General features: G+C 47.2%; 1 protein-coding gene and 1 pseudogene across 2 annotated transcripts in view; one reads left to right on the top strand and one right to left on the bottom strand.

The window, feature by feature from the left end:
* The window catches only part of LOC308611519 (centrosomal protein of 78 kDa-like), a 739,857-nt pseudogene that overhangs the window by 272,092 nt on the left and 447,185 nt on the right, over positions 1-20,580 (bottom strand). The gene's annotated exons all lie outside the window — the stretch shown is intronic.
* Positions 8,896-20,580, top strand: part of LOC308611499 (forkhead-associated domain-containing protein 1-like) — a 37,077-nt gene continuing 25,392 nt past the window's right edge. The window contains exon 1 of the mRNA XM_081260247.1: positions 8,896-9,915. Within this exon, the coding sequence (XP_081116373.1) occupies positions 9,823-9,915 (93 nt within the window). The 5' untranslated portion in view covers positions 8,896-9,822. The remainder of the gene's footprint in view (positions 9,916-20,580) is intronic.

The raw sequence follows: 20,580 nt of genomic DNA, 5'->3' as shown, positions 1-20,580 counted from the left end.
GAATGAACCACAGCTACATCAGACAACGTGGTCGAACCTCACATAGTTGAGTGAAAGAAACCAGGCAGCAAATGGAATCTGTAAGATTCCATTTCCATGAAGTTCAAAACCAAGCAGAATTAATCTATGATTGGAAGTCAGACAAGCGGGAGGGGGTAACAAGAATGAGCACAGGGAGTCTTCTCGGAGGGGCGGGGGTGGGTGGTGATGTTCTGCTTCTTGTTCTGGGTTCTGGTTAGGGTGGGTGCATACACTTTGTGAAAATTCTTCAAGTGTACACTTATCAGTTGTGCTCTTTTCGAGATGTATATTATGTTTTGAAAACAAAACTTTACAAAAAAGAAAATATGCTGGAGTCCAACAGCTAGGGTTCGAATCTTGGACCTATCACTTACAAGATTTGTAACTGGGCAAGTTACTTGACTTTTCTGAGCCCGCTTCTGTGAAATGGGTTGGGCCAAGAATTAAATAAAACAGTGCATGGCATAGCGGCTGGTACCTAACAAGCCTCAGTAAATATTAGCTAGTTTGGTTAACCTCATTCATAGTGGTTCATTGTTAATCCCCCCAAAAAAAGTAGTGGAGGTTGATTTGCCTGGATGCCTGGAAGTCGAATATATGGAGTTGTCTTGCACATGCCACGCCACAGAGACCAGCTGGATTCTCAGAATCCCTCTAGCAGCGATCAGGGGAGCTCAGCCTGCCTCTGACACCCACACCCAGAAATGTCCCTGGGCAACAAGCAAGATGATATGCGAGTGTTCTGAGGTCAAGTTTGCTCTGGGTTGGGACTGAGACGATGCAAATCAAAGCTCTCCCCAGGATGGCTGTGATCGGGTTGAGATGGTGCTGTCCTCCCACATCATCAAGAAAGCAACAAAAACAAGCAAACAGACAGACAGCAACGCGGACATTCACAGAAGGAGTCTGTGGTACCGGGCACAGTTTACTACTTCACACATTTAACCCATTTTGTCTTTACAGTCAATGCTGTTATTACCTCCATTTTACAGGTGAGAGAAGTGAGGTACAGACAGAATAAAACAAACAAACAAACGAAACCAGGCTGATCAGAGGTGGGATCAGCACCCTTCATCTGCAGTTTTCAAACAGAACATACAGACTGACCTCCCTGGCAAAGCTTTTTTTCTGGTTTGGTTTTTTTTTTTTTTTTTTTTAGAGACAGTGGTTTTTTGTTTTTGTTTTAATTTTTTTTAATTAATTAATTTATTTATTTTTGGCTGTGTTGGGTCTTCGTTTCTGTGCGAGGCCTTTCTCCAGTTGTGGCAAGCAGTGGTCACTGTTCATCGCGGTGCACAGGCCTCTCACTATCGCGGACTCTTGTTGCAGAGCACAAGCTCCAGACGCACAGGCTCAGTAGTTGTGGCTCACGGGCGTAGTTGCTCCGCGGCATGTGGGATCCTCCCAGACAAGGGCTCGAACCCACGTTCCCTGCATTGGCAGGCAGACTCCCAACCACTGCGCCACCAGGGAAGCCCCCTGGCAGATCTATGATTTGCAAGAGATGAATGTCCCAACCAGCCTTGTCTGTATCTGAGAAAACACCTGGGTGACTTCTCATTTTCTGACAGGGGAAAGGGGTGAGCACGGCCGCAGAAGGCCTCAGTGACCAGCTGTGATTTTGTGGTTTGAATTTATTTTTGTGAACCTGTGTGTGTGTGTGTGTGTGTGTGTGTATAAAAACCTGCATTTCCTTAGCCCATAGCGTCAGGTTAGTAATGGACTGTGGAGCCTCCAGTGGCCCTTTGCTCTCCCATCTGACACCTACTCAACAGCTTAGCTACTTCCTGATCTTCGAGCGCTCTCTCTCTCTTTTACACTCCCTTTCTCCTGTTCCAGCTCTTTCCCTGGCTCTCTCTTACCCCTTAAAGGCTGGGCAAGCTCCCTACCTGTTCCAGGCAGGAGGCCAGCATTCATTTCTTGTTGGAATGCAGGGGACAACAAGCAGATCTGGGGAGGGGGCACAGTGGATGGGCTCTCCCGGTCAAGGACAGCCCAGGGAAGGTAACTGCGGCCCAATGAGATTTTATGGGGCAGAGGTCCTGCAGGAAAGAAGCCCAGTGGGTGGCAGGAGAGGTCCCTGGCAAGCCCCAGCTACCCCCTCCTGGCCTCAGCTCCCTCCCCCTCTTGCTGCAGGCACTGCCCAAACTTCAGGACAGCCAGAAGCCCAGATTGTTCAGGGCTGAGGGAAAGCAGGTGGTGAGCATGGGTGTCTCGTGGCTGTGACACCTGTCACCTGTGGTCCCCGGGGAAAATACCGTCCCATCACAGTCATCTAGATTCAAATCCTGTTCTGGCTGTGTCACCTTGGTCACACACCTCCATGGCTCTTGAGCCCTATTTTCCTGTTCCAGTGGGAGTGACGTGATAGAAATAACACCCGTCACGACACTTTTGGGCGCTTCTCTGCAGAGCTCCGAGGTCCAGGTGTTTCACACACACCTACTGCCCCAGGTTATGCTGAGGATTAAATGAGATGATCCACAGGAAGGACTGGGACAGAGCCCTGCGGGTGGCAAGCCCGGAGTTAACATCACTCGCTCCAGTATTAGGAGGACAGCTGGGAATGACAAAGCTGGGACCTGGACCCAGGCCTTTCAGACACCAGCATCCTGATGTTGATGGAGATACAGTACAGCCTTGGTAGCCACCCAGAGCTCAAGAAGATTGATTGATTACAGGCATCACCAAGGAGCCCATATAAGCTAGAAATCTTTTTTTTTTTGGCCATGCCTTGTGGCTTGCGGGATCTTAATTTCCCCACCAGGGATTGAACCCGGGCCAGGGCAGTGAAAGCACCAAGTCCGAACCAGTGGACCGCCAGGGAATTCCCCAGGTGCAGTATTTTGAACACCCCATCATCGCAAAGTACAACTCTCACTCAGCCCAGGACATGCTATGATAAAGCCATGAGTTATTGGGGTATTTTAGTTTCTGTTTTTGAAATTTAAGTGGATGACATGGAACTGGGTTTTAAGACTTTCACACACCCTTTGAGATGACTGTGGCATCCTGTGGGGAGCGGCAGGGTCCAATCAAGATTTGGCAATTTCTGCTCCAGTGAGCCTGAATGTCAGCTTTGTTCTCCGTTTAGTATTTCCTCATCGAGAGATGGACTAATGGCAACATAGGCTCTCCCAAGCCTATCGGGGGGCCAAGGGCGGCACCGGCTCCAGGCTGGCCTGGATGGGCTCTGTAGGGTCTGGCTGGCAATGAGCAGGGTTGCATTCTGTGCTCATGTTGATGACACTGAAGACAAGCATGGAGATGGGCATGGGGCTGGCGAGGGCCAAGGCTACAGAAGCCTAGGTCCTGGGGTAAGGACAGTTCAGCTCAGCAGCTCAAGAGTAGGAGGCAAGGCTGTGGGCGGGTGGCAAGGGCTGCCCCTGTTCATTCACTCATTCGTTCATAAAGGCACTGTTCTATGTACTGGTGATACAGCAGTGAACAAAAGAGAAAAAAAAAACCCTGCCCTCATGGAGCTTAAGTTGGGGGGCAGGGGGGAGTTGGGAGTGGGGAGACTGACAACAAATAAGAGAAGGAAACTAAATAAATAGCATGTTAGAGGAGTGGTAAGATGAAGGGAAGAGCAATAGAGTGAGGTGTTTGTTTTGTTATTCATGTTTTTTTGGGGGGGTGTCTTTTGTTTTGTTTTGTTTTTTTGGGTGGCATCATGGGGCTTGCAGGATCGACCAGGGATCGAACCGGGCAGTGAAAGCACCGAGTCCTAAACATTGGACCGCCAGGGAATTCCAAGACCCTTTTAAATAGGGTGACATTTGAGTAAAAATCTGAAGGAGCTGAAGGAGATCCCTGGGGGAAGTGCCTGGTAGGGAGAAGAAACAGTAACTGCAAAGGCCCTGAGGCAGAAATGTGCCTGGAGAGTTGAGCCTGACCCTCTCTGTTCCTCTGAAGTTACCACTCAGGGCCCCGGCCTCTGTGGTCACTCCTCATACATTCCTAAGGTCTTTCTGGTCGAATGGAACTAACCCAGGCAGAACCTTCCAGGCTGACTGAGGGCCTGGAAGAGATTTCTAGGGACAAGTGCTGGGAGGGCTCTGCGATTCAACTGCAGGGTTGAAAAAGTCCTGAGGTTTTGCCAAGCTTTTAACAAATGCACAAGGAATTTGAAAGAATGCAACACATTCATTCCTGGACCATGCTCCAGAGCTGCCTAATCAGAATCTCTGAGGTCTGTGCCAGGGAATGTGCATTTCTAAGAGCCTCTAGGCATGTGGGAGCATCTTTACCATATATTCCATCCCATATCGATTTCCATGATTTTTCTCTCTTATATCTTCTTCTAATTGACTAGAGTGGAGTCTGCCATCTTTCATCTTTCTCAGATGAATATTTTGAGTTTGTCTTGGGGCACCTTGTCCGTCATTTCCTGCCAGGGAAATGAGGCATTCTGTAGGTAGTCAGCAGGTCTGTTCTGCTCCCAGACAGAAGGGGCTGATTTGAAAAAGGTGACATGGGGTGAGGGGAGATAGTTGGCATTTGCATGTCTTCTCCACACGCTCCATCCCCCAGCCCCGTGCCCATGGGGAGTGCGGGGGAGTTTCTTAAGGATCTGATCCAGGTCAACACTGGGGCCACCGTCTGACCTTATAGGGACTCAGGTGATGTTTGTAGAAGTAAAGAACACATGAATGAATAAACGCGAGTTTTGACAGGGAAGGACAGGAACAGTAAGGCTGTGGGCTTGTTAATACCCTTTCCCTAGCACGGGGGAGAATCTTCCATTCTTTCAGAAGTGTTCCTTCCACCCCATCCATCTCCCATCTCCACCCCCACCCCCAGAAGTGATGGTCCCCCCAGCTTACTCTGTTTTCTCCTCCACAACAGAGAGAACTAGAGATTCGGGTGGGACGGGGGGTACTAACCTCCAAGCTTCTCGTGGTTCAGCTCCATTACCCTCCCACGCCTGACCACCCCCTCCTCAACGCACCGAGCCTAGAGCTAAGGTCAGTAGGGAGGATTCTCGAGTCTGCTCCTTCCCCGCTGTAAGACTTGGAGCTACTTCTGTGAACACTGAGCCTGTTTCTCCATCCTTGAAACGGGGCTGGGGACCTCTAGGGGGCAGGTCGGAGAGGGCTCGCAGCGCTGCAGCGGGCTGTAATTGGCCGGGTGCTGCCAGCGCACCTCCCCCTCATCCTCGGGCACCGCGCACGCCACGCCCCTCCCCAGCTCGGCCGTCAGAATGGCGTTGCCGTGGCGACGTTTGTAAAAAGGCCGGGCGGGCGCGCGGGCTGCGGGCCTTCGCCTGGAGACTCCGCGGGAGGGCGGCAGAGCGGAGGTCAGGGCTCTCGGCGGAGGACGAGGCGTGGGCTTCTTCCTCTGGCCAGGTGAGAGCGGCGCGCGAGGAGGCGGCGGGCGGAAACCTGGGCCGGAGGAGGCCAGCCCTGCGAGGTCAAGGGCGTTGGGGTAGGCAGGGGACCCGGCGCCAGCCGAGTCCGAACTCTCTGATCCAGGCTCGGGTCGCCAGGAGCACCCCAGAAAAGGTGCCCCAACACCAGCCGTTCCTTCCTAAATGCAGCCCCTACCTCGCCCCCCAAGGGAGGCGGCACGGGAGCTTTAAGCCTCTCCTGGGCACTAGCTCTTGGATGTCCTGTGAGTATAGCTGGGATTAAGAGAGGAACCCGTTTCCCCTGATTTATGGACAACACCCACCCAATGGTCAGAGACACACACACACACACACCCGCCCCTTACCTGAACTCCCCTTCTTTAAGGAACTTTGAGGCCACTGTAAACCTCAAAAGAAAGTTTGCTCCTATAGCCCAATTCTGAGCCATCCAAAGTGGTCGGGGGAACGCAGATGACTGAAGCCCTTTTGCTCTTTCCTGTGGCTGGTGCTCCATGGCGCTGAGTAAGAACGAATTCACAGAGCTCCACACATTCAAATTACTTTGACAGTGTTTTCACGCAAGGAAGTGATGCACAGGGCAAAATGAAGGTGGAGAAATATTGTCCAATCCAAAAGCTAAAGAGATAGAATTTAGGTTTTCCAAGGAGTCATCTAAGCTAGATACTGACAGGAAAAATGAAAGGTAGTTACTATCAAAGCTTCCTAGCCAGCTGGCTGTACTGACTTGCTTTGAGGTGTCCTTTGTATTTTCATTCACTCAGCAAGTGTTTCCCAAGCACCTACTATGTGTCAGGTTCTGCCCCCCCGCTGCCCCCTGCCCTGGAGAAGGGGTAATGCACAGAACTGGCAGGAACTGCAAAGGGTCTGACATTTGACCCTGTTTGAAAGTTAGTAAGTTAGCCTGCCCAGCTTATAGTTCCTAGCAGAAGACAAGAGACTCCTGGGCCAGAAACAAAGAACTTGATTACTCACAGCACAGCCGACATAACAGGCAGCCAGAGCTGCATATGCACATTGGTTCCTGTTGCCCTGAAAGTCCCTCGGGGTGGTGCAGAGCAGCCAGTGTGGATGCTGTGCGCACAGTGGGTCTGTGTCCCAGGTAAGGAACTCCAAACTCAGGAAACTGCAATCTTTGAAAGGGGCTGCTAGCAAACCTGCCCAACTTTTGCCCCAGAAGGAGCCGTTATCTTTATTAGAAACATTACCTCTATCCTCCCAGGCTGTTTGCCATACAAGCATCCTCGGAAAGTGAGTGCAGGACAAAATCTTTCAATGCCTTTGCTCTGAAGATGGGTACAAACACAAAATACCCATGAAGAATCGCTTCTGAACAAAATGAACACAGTCCTGGTTTTCCAGGAACATATATGTTAGTGAAAGAGAAACCAACAGCAAGCATAACTAAAGAAAGGAACAAGAACATGTCAGAGAATGATAAGTACAAGGAAGGAAACACAGCAGGGGAAAACTAGCAGGGGAATAACATGACTGAGGGTGCCTTTAGCCAGAGTGGTCAGTCAGGTGGTTGCCCCGAGGGGGGACGTCTGAGCAGAGAGAAGACCCCAGCCTTGGGGACGTCTGGGGTGAGAGCTAAAAAACAAATATGCACATGATCCAAGTTTAAGTTTTAGATTAGTGGCATTTCCTGTGGTTTTCCTGCAGAAGAGACATTTCTTGGAAGTTTCCATTTTAGCTTAATTAGACTTGAATGTGTTGCGTGCTAACATGGTCCTCTGCAATTGAAGATTAATAACTGAAGGCAGCAGAGCATGGTTCTTTGGGAAGAGGAAATGTCTTTTCCCCTGTATACATGACAGCGAACTTAATCAAATGTATTTCTCATTATCTGAAAGCATCAATATTTGTGGGACATCCACAGGCCTCAAAGTTTACAAATATAAACTATCCTGCTTATTTTTATTTCTCTTACCCCCAGGTAGGGTCTCGTCTTCCTTTCAGAGGATAGAATGCTGGTTTCAAGGACTTTCTTTTACTACATGTGCCAAGTGTCAGCAGACAGTGCAATTCCCCCACCCCTACTCTGCCCCACCAGCAGCAATGGAGGTTTATACACTGGTTACATGCAAAGGCTCAGAGTTGTCACACACTTACTATTGTGTGACCTTAACTTCTCTGAGTCTCAGTTTCCTCATTTGTAAAGTGGGACAATACTGACACCTGCCTCGCAGGGTGGTTCTGAGGATGAAAAGAGGCCATGTGTGTAAAAGGATAGCCCAGTGCCTGGCACTTAGTAGGGATTCAGTGATGGAATGATGATGGAGATGTTGATGGAAAGCAGAGCCAGACCGGAGACCCTCTACGGTCAGACCTAGATGATTTTTGTTTTTATCCACAGTCTAACAACTTCACACTTCAGTGACCTTTCAGTTGAAAAGAGACTTTGGGGACTTTCCTGGTGGCTCAGCGGTTAAGAATCCGCCTGCCAATGCAGGGGACACGGGTTCGAGCCCTGGTCCAGGAAGATCCCACATGCCTCGGAGCAACTAAGCCAGTGCACCACAACTACTGAGCCTGCACTCTAGAGCCTGCGAGCCACAACTAGGGCCCGTGTGCCGCAACTACTGAGCCCACGTGCTCCAATTACTGAAGCCTGCACACCTAGAGCCCATGCTCCACAACAGGAGAAGCCACCACAATGAGAAGCCTGCGCACTGTGAGGAAGAGTAGCCTCCGCTCGCCGCAACTAGAGAAAGCCCACATGCAGCAACGGAGACCCAACACAGCCAAAAAAAAAAAAAGGAAAAAAAAGAAAAGAGGCTATCTTTGACATGGCACTGAGATGGATCAGATTTCAAATATCATGTGAATTATCATCAACATCTTGGAACCAGCTGAAGTCACTGAAATTTTTATGTTTTAAAACACATGTATATATGGGCTTCCCTGGTGGCACAGTGGTTGAGAGTCCGCCTGCCAATGCAGGGGACACAGGTTCGTGCCCCGGTCTGGGAGGATCCCACATGCCGCGGAGCGGCTGGGCCTGTGAGCCATGGCCTCTGAGCCTGTGCATCCGGAGCCTGTGCTCCGCAACGGGATAGGCCACAACAGTGAGAGGCCCGCGTACCGCAAAAAAAAAAAATAATAAAAATAATAAATAAATAAAAATAAAAAAAATAAAAAACATGTATAGGGCTTCCCTGGTGACGCAGTGGTTGAGAATCTGCCTTCTAATACAGGGGACATGGGTTCGAGCCCTGGTCTGGGAAGATCCCATGTGCCGCGGAGCAACTAGGCCCGTGAGCCACAACTACTGAGCCTGCGCATCTGGAGCCTGTGCTCCACAACATGAGAGGCCGCGATAGTGAGAGGCCCGTGCACCGTGATGAAGAGTGGCCCCCGCTTGCCACAACTAGAGAAAGCCCTCGCACAGAAACGAAGACCCAACACAGCCAAAAATAAATAAATAAAATTTAAAAACATGTATAGGGTTTACTTTGAAATGCATTAAAATATAAAATGTATAGATGGGTAGATATGTGATAAAGCAAATAGAACAAAATGTTGATTGTAGAATCTGGGTGATTGTTCTATAGAAGTTCACCATCCACTTCTTTCAACTTTTCTGTGTGTTTGACATTTTCCTAATAAAATGCCAGCAAAAGATACGTACAGAGTCTTGACCGTACAGCCAAGCTATAATCTTGATATTTTGTCTTTGGAAATCATTTTTTTTTCAACCTAAATATATGAAGGAATGCGGTGACTTAAAAAGAAAGTATCTTCTAATGCCCATTTCCTTGATGACTGACTCTTCCACACTTTAAGAAGCTCTGTAGAAGTTGGAGTTTCTTGAGTCAAAGTTCAGAAGCCCAAGATTAATAACAGTCACAATCACAGTAGGACAAATGGGTGTTTAGTGTAGCATTCACCATTCTAGATGCTTCACATTTAATCCTCACAAAACTCTTTGGGATACAGAGTATCATTAGCCCCATTTTACAGATGAGGAAACAGAGGCATAGAGAGAGAATAAGTAACTCACTCAGAGTCACAGAGCTAGTAAGTGGTGGGTTAGTAACACTGAGTATTTGATTCTGTCAGATAACTAACCCCAAACTAAGCTTAATGGGAGGTGGAGAGCGGTTATCAGTGGAATTCAGATTTGTTTGGGTTTTTTTTTTTTTGCTATTGCTTGTTTGTGCTCTGAGTTACATAAAGGATGTCCTCTTGTGATCAGAAGCAAGCTCATCTATGCCGGCTATCACTGTTAAAAGGACAGTCTTAAAAATGTGCAGAATTATCATTGTGATCATTGTTAAATCCAGCTATCCACTCCTACCTCTGCTGACTTCTCCTGTGGACATTATGGTGTATTCCATTCATTCTAAATATGACATTGAATAATTAGAGGACTGTATTTTTCTAACAAAATTGTTTTCTGAAAACCTTTTATAGGGAAAGCAGAGAATATGAAAGCCTATCTAAAGAGTGCAGAAGGCTATTTTGTCCTGAATAAAAGCACTACGATTGGAAGGCATGAAAATTCAGACCTTGTTTTAGAGGTAAGACCTCTTCCTAGCCAGTCCCCGATCCTCCCTACCCCTCACACCACCAAAAGTCCTTACTGTTCTGTGGACTCCAGTCTCTTGTAAAGCACAGCCTCTGGCTAACAGTCCCAGCCTTCCTAGGTGTGCCACCAAGAACCAATCCCGGCATGTGCTGGGTCTCCCTGGCACATGTGGTAAGAATGAGCACAGTGCAAAGTGCGATGGGCCCTGTGTCCTTTGCTGACTGTGTGTGCAGTGTCCCACCCTGATGGCGCGGTTTGGAAGGTGGGCGTAGAGCTGATGCTTGACCTTCACCTGCTCCGCGTCTGGCAGCCACGGCCACCTGAAGGGCCCAGCTTGAGCAATGGCCTCTCGCCCTTTCCAGAGCTTCTGTAGACTATGGGCCCCTCAGAGCCCTCGCCCGCCCCCGTACCTCCAAGTAGTAAATCAGGGTAAGCCCTGCGCATGGCCTCAGCGCTCTCTCACTTCATTTCATTCCATTCTCTGAATTAGCTGTGGCTTGGTCCACAGTCCCAGCTCATTGACAGCCAAGGAAGTTGGAAGAAATTGTAAGTAAGGAATTATAAAAACAGTGGCTTTGAGCCTTTTAACATTTTGAAAGGGATTAAAATATTGAAGCAGAAAGAGAAATGCAATGGAATCCCTTTAGGACTGTGAAAGGCAGACCACTCTCAGACTTCACTCAACAGATTTTTTTTAACTTTATTTTGAAATAATTATAGATGCACAAATAGTAGAGGGAATGGCACAAAGCATGTGTGGAGTCCTGTGCCATTTTACCACGTGTGGATTTGGGTGTGGCCCTCAGGATATAGGAGTATTCCATTATCAGAGATGTCCCTTGTGATGCTCCTTTTATAGTCACAATTCCTCCTCCCACCATCGTCCCCACGCTCCGAAAACCACTAATCTGTTCTCCGTCTCTATAATTTTCATCATGTATGTATGACCTTTGTGATTGATTTTTTTTTTTTAGTCAGTGTAGTGCCCTTGACATCCATTTAGGTTATTAGCTTGTTCTTTTATTGCTGAGTAATAGTCCACGGTATGGACGTATCACCTGTGTTTAACCATTCACTTTTTGAAGGACATTTTGTTTCCATTTGGGGCTATTACAAATAAATGTACTATAAACATTTGTGTACAGGTTTTTGTGTGAACATAAGTTTTTATTTCTCTGTGATAAATGCTCAGGAGTATGATTGCATGGATTAACATATGTGTTTATATATATTCGGTTTGTAAAGAAACTGCCAGTCTTATCCAGCGTTGCTGTACCATTTTTCATTTCCACCAGCAATGTATGAGACACATCCTCACCAGCAATTAGCATAAACACTGTTTTTCATTTTAGCTGTTTTAGTAAGTGTGTAGTGGTATCTCATCATAGTCTTAACTTGCATTTTCCAAATCGATAGTGATGTTAAATGTCTTTTCATGTATGTGTTTGCCTTCTGCATATCCTCTTCAGTGAAATATCTCTTCATATCTTTTAAGTGTCTCTAATCGAATTGTTTAGTTTTTTACCATTGAGTTTTGAGAATTCTTTATGTATTTTAGATATGAGTCCCTTGTCAGATAGATGGTTTGCAAATATTTTCTCCCATCCGTAGCTTGTCTTCTCATTCTCTTAGCAGAGTATTTCACAGAGCAAAAGCTTTAACTCTTGATGAAGTCCAGGTAGTTATTTTTTCTTTTATAGATCATGCTTTTAGTGTCATGTCTAAGAACAGGCCACAACGTCCCTGACCCTGAGGATTTTCTCTTATGTTTTCTTCTAAGTGTTTTATAGTTTTATTTTTAAATCTTTGAACCATTTTGGGTTCACTGTCGTTTATGATGTGAGATTTAGGTCAAAGTTCATTTTTCTTGCATGTGGATATTTAGTTGTTCCAGAACCATTTGTTGAAAAGACTATCCTTTCTCCATTGAATTGCTTTTGCAAGTTTGTCAAAAATAATCTGGCCATACTTTCTATGGGGGCTACTTCTTAGTTCCCTATTATGTTTCATGGATCTATTTGTCATAATGGATCTACCATTATGAGATAGCCTTGATTACTGTCGCTATGTAAGTCTTAAATCAGGTAGTGTGATTCCTCCCACTTTTCTTTAAAGAAATTTTTTAACCTCTTCTAGTTGCTTTGCCTTTCCATTTACATTTTAGTGTAAGCCTGTCTGTATACACAAAATATCATGCTGTAATTTTGATTGGAATTGTGTTTTATCCTATATATCAATGTGAGAATAATTGATATACTCCTACATTGTCTTCCAATTCATGAACATGGTATATTTCTCCATTTATTCAGTGTCTCTCATGAGTGTTTTGTAGTTTTCAGCATACGAGTCCTGAACATGTTTTGTTAGATTTACACTTAAGTATGTCTCTCTTTTTTTTTTGAGTGATTGTAAATGGTATTATATTTTTAATTTTGGTGTCCACATGTTCATTGACAGTATATAGAAATACAGTTGATTTTTGTATGCTTCTTGGGATCTTGCAACCTTAACTGCACTTTCTTATATAAGGGCTTTTGTAGATTTCTTGGGATTTTATACATAAACAATCATGTCATCTGCAAATAAGAACAATTTTATTTCTTCTTTCAGAAAAGGAGATCTGAATGCTTTTAATCTTCTTTTCCTTGCTTTATTTCCCTGGTTAAGACTTCCAGGACTCTGCTGAACAAGAGCAGTGTATAAATCCTTATATTCGCTTGTTCCTGACCTTAGGGGAAAGCAGTTACTCTTTCACCGTTAAGTAGGAGGTTAGCTGTAGGGTTTTTATACATGTTCTTACCAAGTGAGAAATTTCCCCCTTTATTCCTAGTTTTCTGAGAATGTTTATTGTAAACGCAACAGATTTAAAGATAACTCCATGAACCTCCCCGTGAGATTCTCCTCCATGATATGGTCTCCCTTCAAGGACACAGAACATCTGTTCAGTGTGCAAAGTGGGAGGAAAAAGAAGAAGAAGAAGAACTGTAGTTTCTTCTTTATCCTAACAAGGCATAGATTTGGGGTCGTTTTATTTCCTGTCTGGCTAAAGTAGAGACAGAGATCTCTGTTTTGAACCGGACTATGATATTAGAAAACTGTAGTAATTTTTAAAAGCACAGGCTTTGGAGATAGACAGACCTGGGTTTGAATCTCATTAGGCTACTTTGTGGCTGAGTGACTTCAACCAAATTACTTAATCACTCTGAGCTCCTTTTCCCTGTCTGTAAACCTCTTACCTCACAGGGTTATTCTGAGGATTAAGTGAGAAATGCATATAAAGAGCCTGGCATGTGGTGCTCAGTGAATGTCACAATGATCATTATTATGGTCTCCTAAAACAGAGACTGAGAAGAATCCTCAGAGGTGTACAGGGTTGAGATGAGGATCCACTGACATTAATAAGCCATTTGGAAAAGGGAACTAATGAGGACAGTTATTAACTAGACAGAAATTGAGTTGCATTCATTGTATATAAATAATTGACTGCTTACTGCTCCTCGGACTTAGCTAAAGAAATACGTCACTAGGCTTCCCTGGTGGCGAAGTGGTTGAGAGTCCGCCTGCCGATACAAGGGACACGGGTTCGTGCCTCGGTCTGGGAATATCCCACATGCCGCGGAGCAGCTGGGCCCATGAGCCATGGCCGCTGAGCCAGCGTGTCCGGAGCCTGAGCTCCGCAGCGGGAGAGGCCACAACAGTGAGAGGCCCGTGTACCGCAAAAAAAAAAAAAAAAAAAAAAAATTCAGGGATTTATATTACTAAAAATCATCCTTGCAATTACCAGAGGTTACATCTAGCAAATAAAAAAGATTGTTTTATTTGCCTGGATCAATCCTAAAGAATAGGCAGTCATGCTTCTAAAGATTTCTACTCATCAGCAAGGTTGACATATTGTTTTGACTATTGGTATCGTAGTATTTCAACATCATTTACTCTTTCCGATAATGGAAGGTAGTTACATGCTTCTTGTTTTTAAAAATTGTGAGAAAGGAAAATATAAGGAAGAAAATAAAAGTCACTTGTAATCATTTGGCTCAGGGAAAAATCAATATTGATATTTGCCGGGTTTTACCCTCCAGACTTTTTTCTATATCCTGTAAGGAGTTTGGTTCCCTAAGGCAGTAGGAAGCCTGTTTATAGCCAGGCTAGTGAGAACTGTTTATAGTCAACAGTGATAACTGTTGCTATCACTCATTCATTGCACAGTATTTACCCAGAGCCTCAGCACCGAGCCAAGTCTAGGGGTACAGTGATGGCAGAACTGGACATGGTCCCTGCCATCAGGAAGCTGCCAGGAGAGAGAGAAATAAGTCAAATGATCCCACAAAGGTGTGACTAATTCCATTCCAACATTGGGGCTGTAAAGGAAAGGAATATGGTAGACAAGGAGGACTTAACTAGACAAAAGGAGAAGGGAATGGCATGTGTAAAGGCCCTGGGGTGGAAGAGCATATTGTGAACCCAAGGGACTGAGAGAAAACCAGGGCGTCCAGAAGTCAGAGTGGGAAGGAGGAGGGCTAAGGGACAAGTTGGCCTCCTTCATGTCACCATAAGGGTTTTGATCTTTATCTGAAAAGCAGTAGGAAGAAGGCTTGAAGGATTGTAAACAAGGGGGAGACCTGCCAGTGAACATCCTGGCTGCTGTGTGCAGACGAGCCATCAGGAGCTCTATTCACAATCTCCCCTCTCCCAGTTTACACGGCTCAAAAGCCTCAGCCTTGCTCATTTCACAGCTAAACCTTGCAAGTTATAATTTATATGATTTGATGTGCCTTGTAAACTGTATTTTTTAGAGTTGGATATGGCTGTTATTTAAACTCTGCTGAGAAAGGGACTCAGTTCTTCCAGAATGAAGAAACACCAAAGCCAGTGGTTGTTGGATTTTCTGCATGTTTAAGAGTGGTTGTTCAACATGAACTCCTAGGCATTCTGACCCAGTGGGTTTGGGGTAAGGCCCAGGAATCTTCACATTTGTATGCTCCCCAGGTTCAGGTGGGGGGAATGGAGTCCCTGGAGTTGGTTCCAGGACCACACTTTGAGAACCCCACCATCAGTGCTCCCTCCCTCTCCCTTCTTGATCAGCAGAGCTCCTGCTTGTGTGTGTGTGTGTGTGTGTGTGTGTGTGTGTGTGTATTCTTTCAATAAACTTTGTTTTGAGGAAAAGAGAAGCGAAGGGTAAACAATGAAGGGCTGACTGACCCTACCCCCTCCCCAGGGACTCCCCCAGTCCCACCCTGGGGAAGTCCCAGGATCCCTAGAAGACTGAGCTCTAGGACAGCCCAAGTCAGTGCAGGGCTGCAGCTAGGAAGGTGGAGATGGAAGAGAAAAAGAAAGAACAGACATGACAGGGGGATGAAATGCTGGTGTCCACACCTCACCCTCGGTGGTCAGTGTCCTGCCAGGCATCTCCTTTCTCATGGGTTTAGCCATCTCTCCAGCCTGTGTCAGCCCTTCTCGCGTGGGATCTGAGGGTCATGAAGCCAGACTGATCTCATACACATACCCCAGATCCCATCCAGCCGGATGACTCTCGTCCCTTTTCCTGGCCCCTGTCAGTTCTGGGCTGCCTCTCAGGAAAGAACCAAAGCCTACACCATAATCTTGTTTATTATTATTAAACAAGGCTGCTGGGATTCTCCTATTATTTGCATAATTTCACGGACATGCAGGTATGTCTGCTCTGTCAAAGGACACACACAGCTGTAGCTCTGATGGGCATGGCCAAATTTCCCACCAGAGGTTTCTGGATGTGGTGTCCTGCCAGCAGTGGACGCCCGTCTCCCACTCCCTCCCCAGCCTAGGGTGCTGACCCCCCATTGGATCTTCACTGATCTACGGGGTGAAGTATGGTACCTGTGTCATTTTAATTCACATTTCTGTTATTCTAAGCGAACACCTGCATTTTGAGACATAAGGTGACAGGTGGACTCTCTGTGGGGAAATCCACGGAATGAAACAGGCCTGGGAGGGTGCACTTGCTGGCTCCCCATCTGCATCGCGCTTGTCCTCCTGCCTGGGTCGTGCTCCCATCCTCCCCCCTCACCCCCACCTCACCCCTGGCTTCTCCCCAAGTGCTCCTTGCTCTGGTGGTTCACCTGTTAGCTCTCACCAGTCCTCAGGGAATGTTTTGTCCCCTGTTTGGGAACTGGCAGCTGATTTCATTGGTCAGTACCCAGCACAGCAATTGATGGGACTAGTTTCTCACCAGCAGATGGAGGGCTTCCAAGAGGAAAAAGTTCAGAGGAAAGGGCTAGATCGTGATCTCATTTTTCTTTTTTTTTTTTATTGTGGTAAGATATGCATAACATAAAATTTACCATCTTAACCACTTTTATTAAGTGTGCAGTTCAGTGGCATTAAATATATTCACACTGTTGTGCAGCCATCACCCCCATCCATCTCCAGAACTCTTTGAATCTTGCAGAACTGAAACTGCACCCATGAAACAACAACTCCCCTTGTCCCCCCATCCCAGCCCCCAGCAACCACCGTTCTGCTTTCTGTCTCTATGACCTTGGCTACTCTGGGTATCTCATATAAGTAGAATCATAACAGTATTTGTCTTTTCATGACTGGCTTCTTTCACTGAGTATAATATCCTTTCACTGAGTATAATGTCCATGTTCATCCATGCTGTAGCATGTGTCCGAATTTCCTTCCTTTTTTAAGGCTGAATAATATTCCATTGTGTGGATTCACCACATTTTGTTTATTCATTCATCTACTGATGGACACTTGGGTTGTTTCCACCTTTTGGCTGTTGCAAACAATGCTATGAACACGGGTGTATAAATACCTCTTCAAGGCCCTGCTTTCAGTTCTTTGGGATATATACCCAAAAGTAGACTTGCTGGATCATATGATAATTTTATTTTTAATTGTTTCAGGAACTGCCATGCTGTTTTCCATAGTGGCTGCACCAAGTTACATTCTCACAACAGGGCACAAGGGTTCCACTTTCCCTGCGTCCTCACCAACACTTGTTATTTCCCTTTTTTTTTTATAGTAGCCATTCTGATGGATGTGAGATGAAAGAAAGATCATAATCTTTTGAATAGCATACATAATGCAAACAGCTACAGCATACATTTATGGACTACTTACTGCATCTCACATGGCTTTATACATCATCTATGTATGTTCTGTATATATATTTATAGAATTATATCCACAAAACAAATCCTGTGCGGGTGAGAACTACTATTATCATTATTATCCTCATTTGATGACATGGACATGGGACTCAGAAAGGTTAAGGAACTGGCCCAAATCACACAGCTAGTCGGGGGAGGTGGGGCTGAGTTTCAGACTGAGCTGACTCAAGCTTCTAAAAACAGAAGCTTCACTTTTTGAGTGTAAATTTAGCTTTGGGAACATCTAATATCTAAATTGGAAATTCTCAGTTAACTGAGATAACAAGATAATTGACTAAGCTAGGGAAATTCCACCCTGTGGAATCGAGAATGGGGGTTGTCAGTGAAATGTGAGATCAATCTTCTAGTGATCCTCATTCATGCAACAGACTGAGGTGGTGCCATCTAGGGGGGGATTTGGGTAAAGAGGAAACGTTGACCTGGTGCTTTCCCAGGAAGAGGAGCATTGGGGCTGTTAAGTGGGGGCCCAGCAAGAAACACCACTTATCTCTCCAATCCAGCCAGAGTAAGTTCTCTGCTTATAAGGACTGGTGGAGTTCAATTAGTCCCACCTGGATAACCCAGGATAGCCTCCCACTTTTTAAAAAATTTTTTAAAACTTTTTGGCTGGGTTTGGTCTTTGTTGCTGAGCACAGGCTTTCTCTAGTTGCAGCGAGCGAGGGTTACTCTTTGTTGCGGTGCACGGGCTTCTCATTGCAGTAGCTTCTCTTGTTGTGGAGCACGGGCTCTAGGCACGCGGATTCAGTAGTTGTGGCACGTGGGCTCAGTAGTTGTGGCTCGTGGGCTCTGGAGCGCAGGCTCGGTAGTTGTGGCACACGGGCTTCATTGCTCTATGGCATGTGGGATCTTCCCGGACCAGGGCTCGAACCCGTGTCCCCTGCATTGGCAGGCGGATTCTTAACCACTGCAACACCAGGGAAGTCCTTAGTCTCCCTCTTTTAAGAGCACTGATTAGTAACCTTGACATCGGCACAGTCCCTTTGGCCACGTCATGGAGCATATTCCCAGGTTCTGGGGATCAGGGCATGGGCATCTTTGGGAGACCATTCTGCCCACCACATTAATACTACCACCTGACTGGACCGTTGCTTTGGGACTGGTCTGAGAGCTTTCTGGAAGTATCAGTAGGATCAATGCCACAGGCCATGGAGAAAGATGGCTGGATGAGCTGGCAGGTGATAATCCCGTTACCAAGAGGGCAGGAAGCAGGACTGGTTGAGTGAGCACCTCAACATCCGGAAGCAGCCAGGCCTGGAAATGAACCAGGGGTTGGAAATACACACCTGCGAATCCAGGGGGTGGTACAGTGGCCCCAGCCCATGGACAGAGTGTGGAAGAAACGGACATCTGTGGGGAGAGGAGCCCGGCGTGGAGACCTGGAAGCAGTCAGAGAGGTGAGGGAGCCAGAGAGCTGCTGCCAGGCTGAGGGTATTCATCACAGAGACAGCTTGCTTTGTGCCAGGTACTGTTCTGGGCACTCTCGAGTGTATTAACTCATTTCATCCTTAGGAGGTTAATGTTGTTTGCCCCACTTTACAGATGAGGGCGTTGAGGCACAGATAGGCTGAGTATCCTGCCTGAGGTCACAGAGGGAGGCTGGGGCACTGGGCACCACGCTCGGGCAGTCTGATTTCAGGACCAGCCTCTCCTGAGGCCTTGCCGGTCCACAGGGCTCTCCCGGGGAGACCGGGGAGGAAGGATCCAGCTGACGGGGAAGCAGAGAAGCTTCTTCTTTCCTTCCAATCCCAGACCCGTCGTCTCACCAGCGCCTGGCCGTTTCCTCATATCCTTATTCTTTTGAAAACCCCATTTTTTTTTTTACTATTTCTGCACTACATCCCTTTCTGGAGGCAGTGGGGGGATGGGGCTGGGGGATGGGATAGCCTAGAACCAAAAGGTTAAAAGAAATAGATAAAACACACACACACACACACACACACACACAAGTTAATTTCAAAAATGTTATCCCACTCCTTAGAACATGTCACCAAGCAGTACCTTTTGTCAATCCTACGAAGCCCAGCTTATCAAACTCATTTTTGCTGCTCAGGGAGCAACCAAAGAGAAACAAAGAACCGTGCCCCAGGCTGCACAGCTGGAAGGTAGCAGAGGTGGGACTTGAACTCAAGGCTTTCTAACTCGAGAGCCCATCCTCTTGCTCATAATAGAGAACATTTCCCATTTGCCCTATGTTCTCTTCTAAGTGCTTTAGTATGTATTATATCATTTATATGTCACCAGTAGCTTATAAGACTGTCCTTTTGTTACCTTACAGATGAGGAAGCTGAGGTATCACTTGCCCAAGGTCACCCTTCTAGGAAGTAGGAGAGCTGGACTCGAGCCCAGTCTAATAACCACCACGTTGCCCTGCTCCCCCAACCCCTGAACCATCAGGCCACGTGCCTCTCTCTGACAACTGTATCTCATGTCACAGGGAGGCCGAGAGCCCGAGGAGGCCCCCGAGGGCAATGGCAGTGGGTTGAGGACCCAGCGGGAGAGGACCCTCTTGAAGCCATTTGACAATAAAGGAAAGGAAGGGGGAAGGGGCGGCGTTTCCAGGCCGAGGGGGTGGTGAGCACGTTCACAGGTTAGACGGAAGTTACACTGTCAAGGTGAGGATGCAGAAGAGGAGATGGTTGAGGAGAGGGACCAGACCAGGGTGGGATGAAGGCAGGACCACCCGGAGGCCCTTGGCAGCTAAGAGAAGCCTTGAAGGTCCCATCTAGGAGCTTCTCCAAGCCTGGGAAGTCCAGGTCCTGGCAGGGAGCTGAAGGCACATTCACAGGGGTGTGGAGTGATGGAGGGGAGTTTCCTGAAGGGACTCCATAGGGAGTGGGCAGGGCTCAGAGAAACCACAAAGGATAGTGCAGGGCCCAGAGCTAGTATGAGTGAGGACTGTTCCCACCCCCAGAGCTGAGGGGTGAGGGGCAGGGGCATTTCCTGGGACCCGGAGACCCTGAGGGCTGGGTAGAGTCCTCTGAGGGAAGCTGTGTGGCCCCAGAGAATGGAAGCCAGGGGAGTAAGTACCCCAAGCTCTCTCCCTGCTCTGATCTCTAACCCCCCCATTGGCCAAACCCAACCAGAAACCAGACACAAGGAGCCCATCAGCCCATGGATGTAGCCGCACAGGTGGGCCTGCTGGGCAGAGGGCGCCGTGTAAAGGGATGGAGGAGGGTTGGGAGAAGCAGACGGAGGATGCAGGCAGGTGCAGGAGGTGAAGACCTTGGAGGCTGTTGTCAAAGTAGAATGAAAAGCCTGAGAGCAGGGACCTGCTGGCTGGGGGGCCCAAAGGGCACTGGGCCAGCCTCAGGACAGAAGTGTGAGGGTGGCAGGAGGGTTTGGGGGCCGGGATGGACTTGAAGGAGCTGGTGAGCTTGAGCAGGGCCCAGGCTGGGTGAGCATAGGGCATTACCCATAGGGAGCAAACAGGGAGCAAAGGCTACGTGACTCAAGGAGAGGACGAGACAGAGGATAAGGAAGGCCGGGAGTGGGAGGTTATGGTC

Source organism: Mesoplodon bidens (assembly GCF_964165515.1).
Source record: "Mesoplodon bidens genome assembly, contig: HAP1_SCAFFOLD_120, whole genome shotgun sequence".
NCBI classification, from domain to species: domain Eukaryota; kingdom Metazoa; phylum Chordata; class Mammalia; order Artiodactyla; family Ziphiidae; genus Mesoplodon; species Mesoplodon bidens.
The sequence above is the reverse complement of the archived record's forward strand: the minus strand, read 5'-3'. Positions and strand labels throughout refer to the sequence as shown.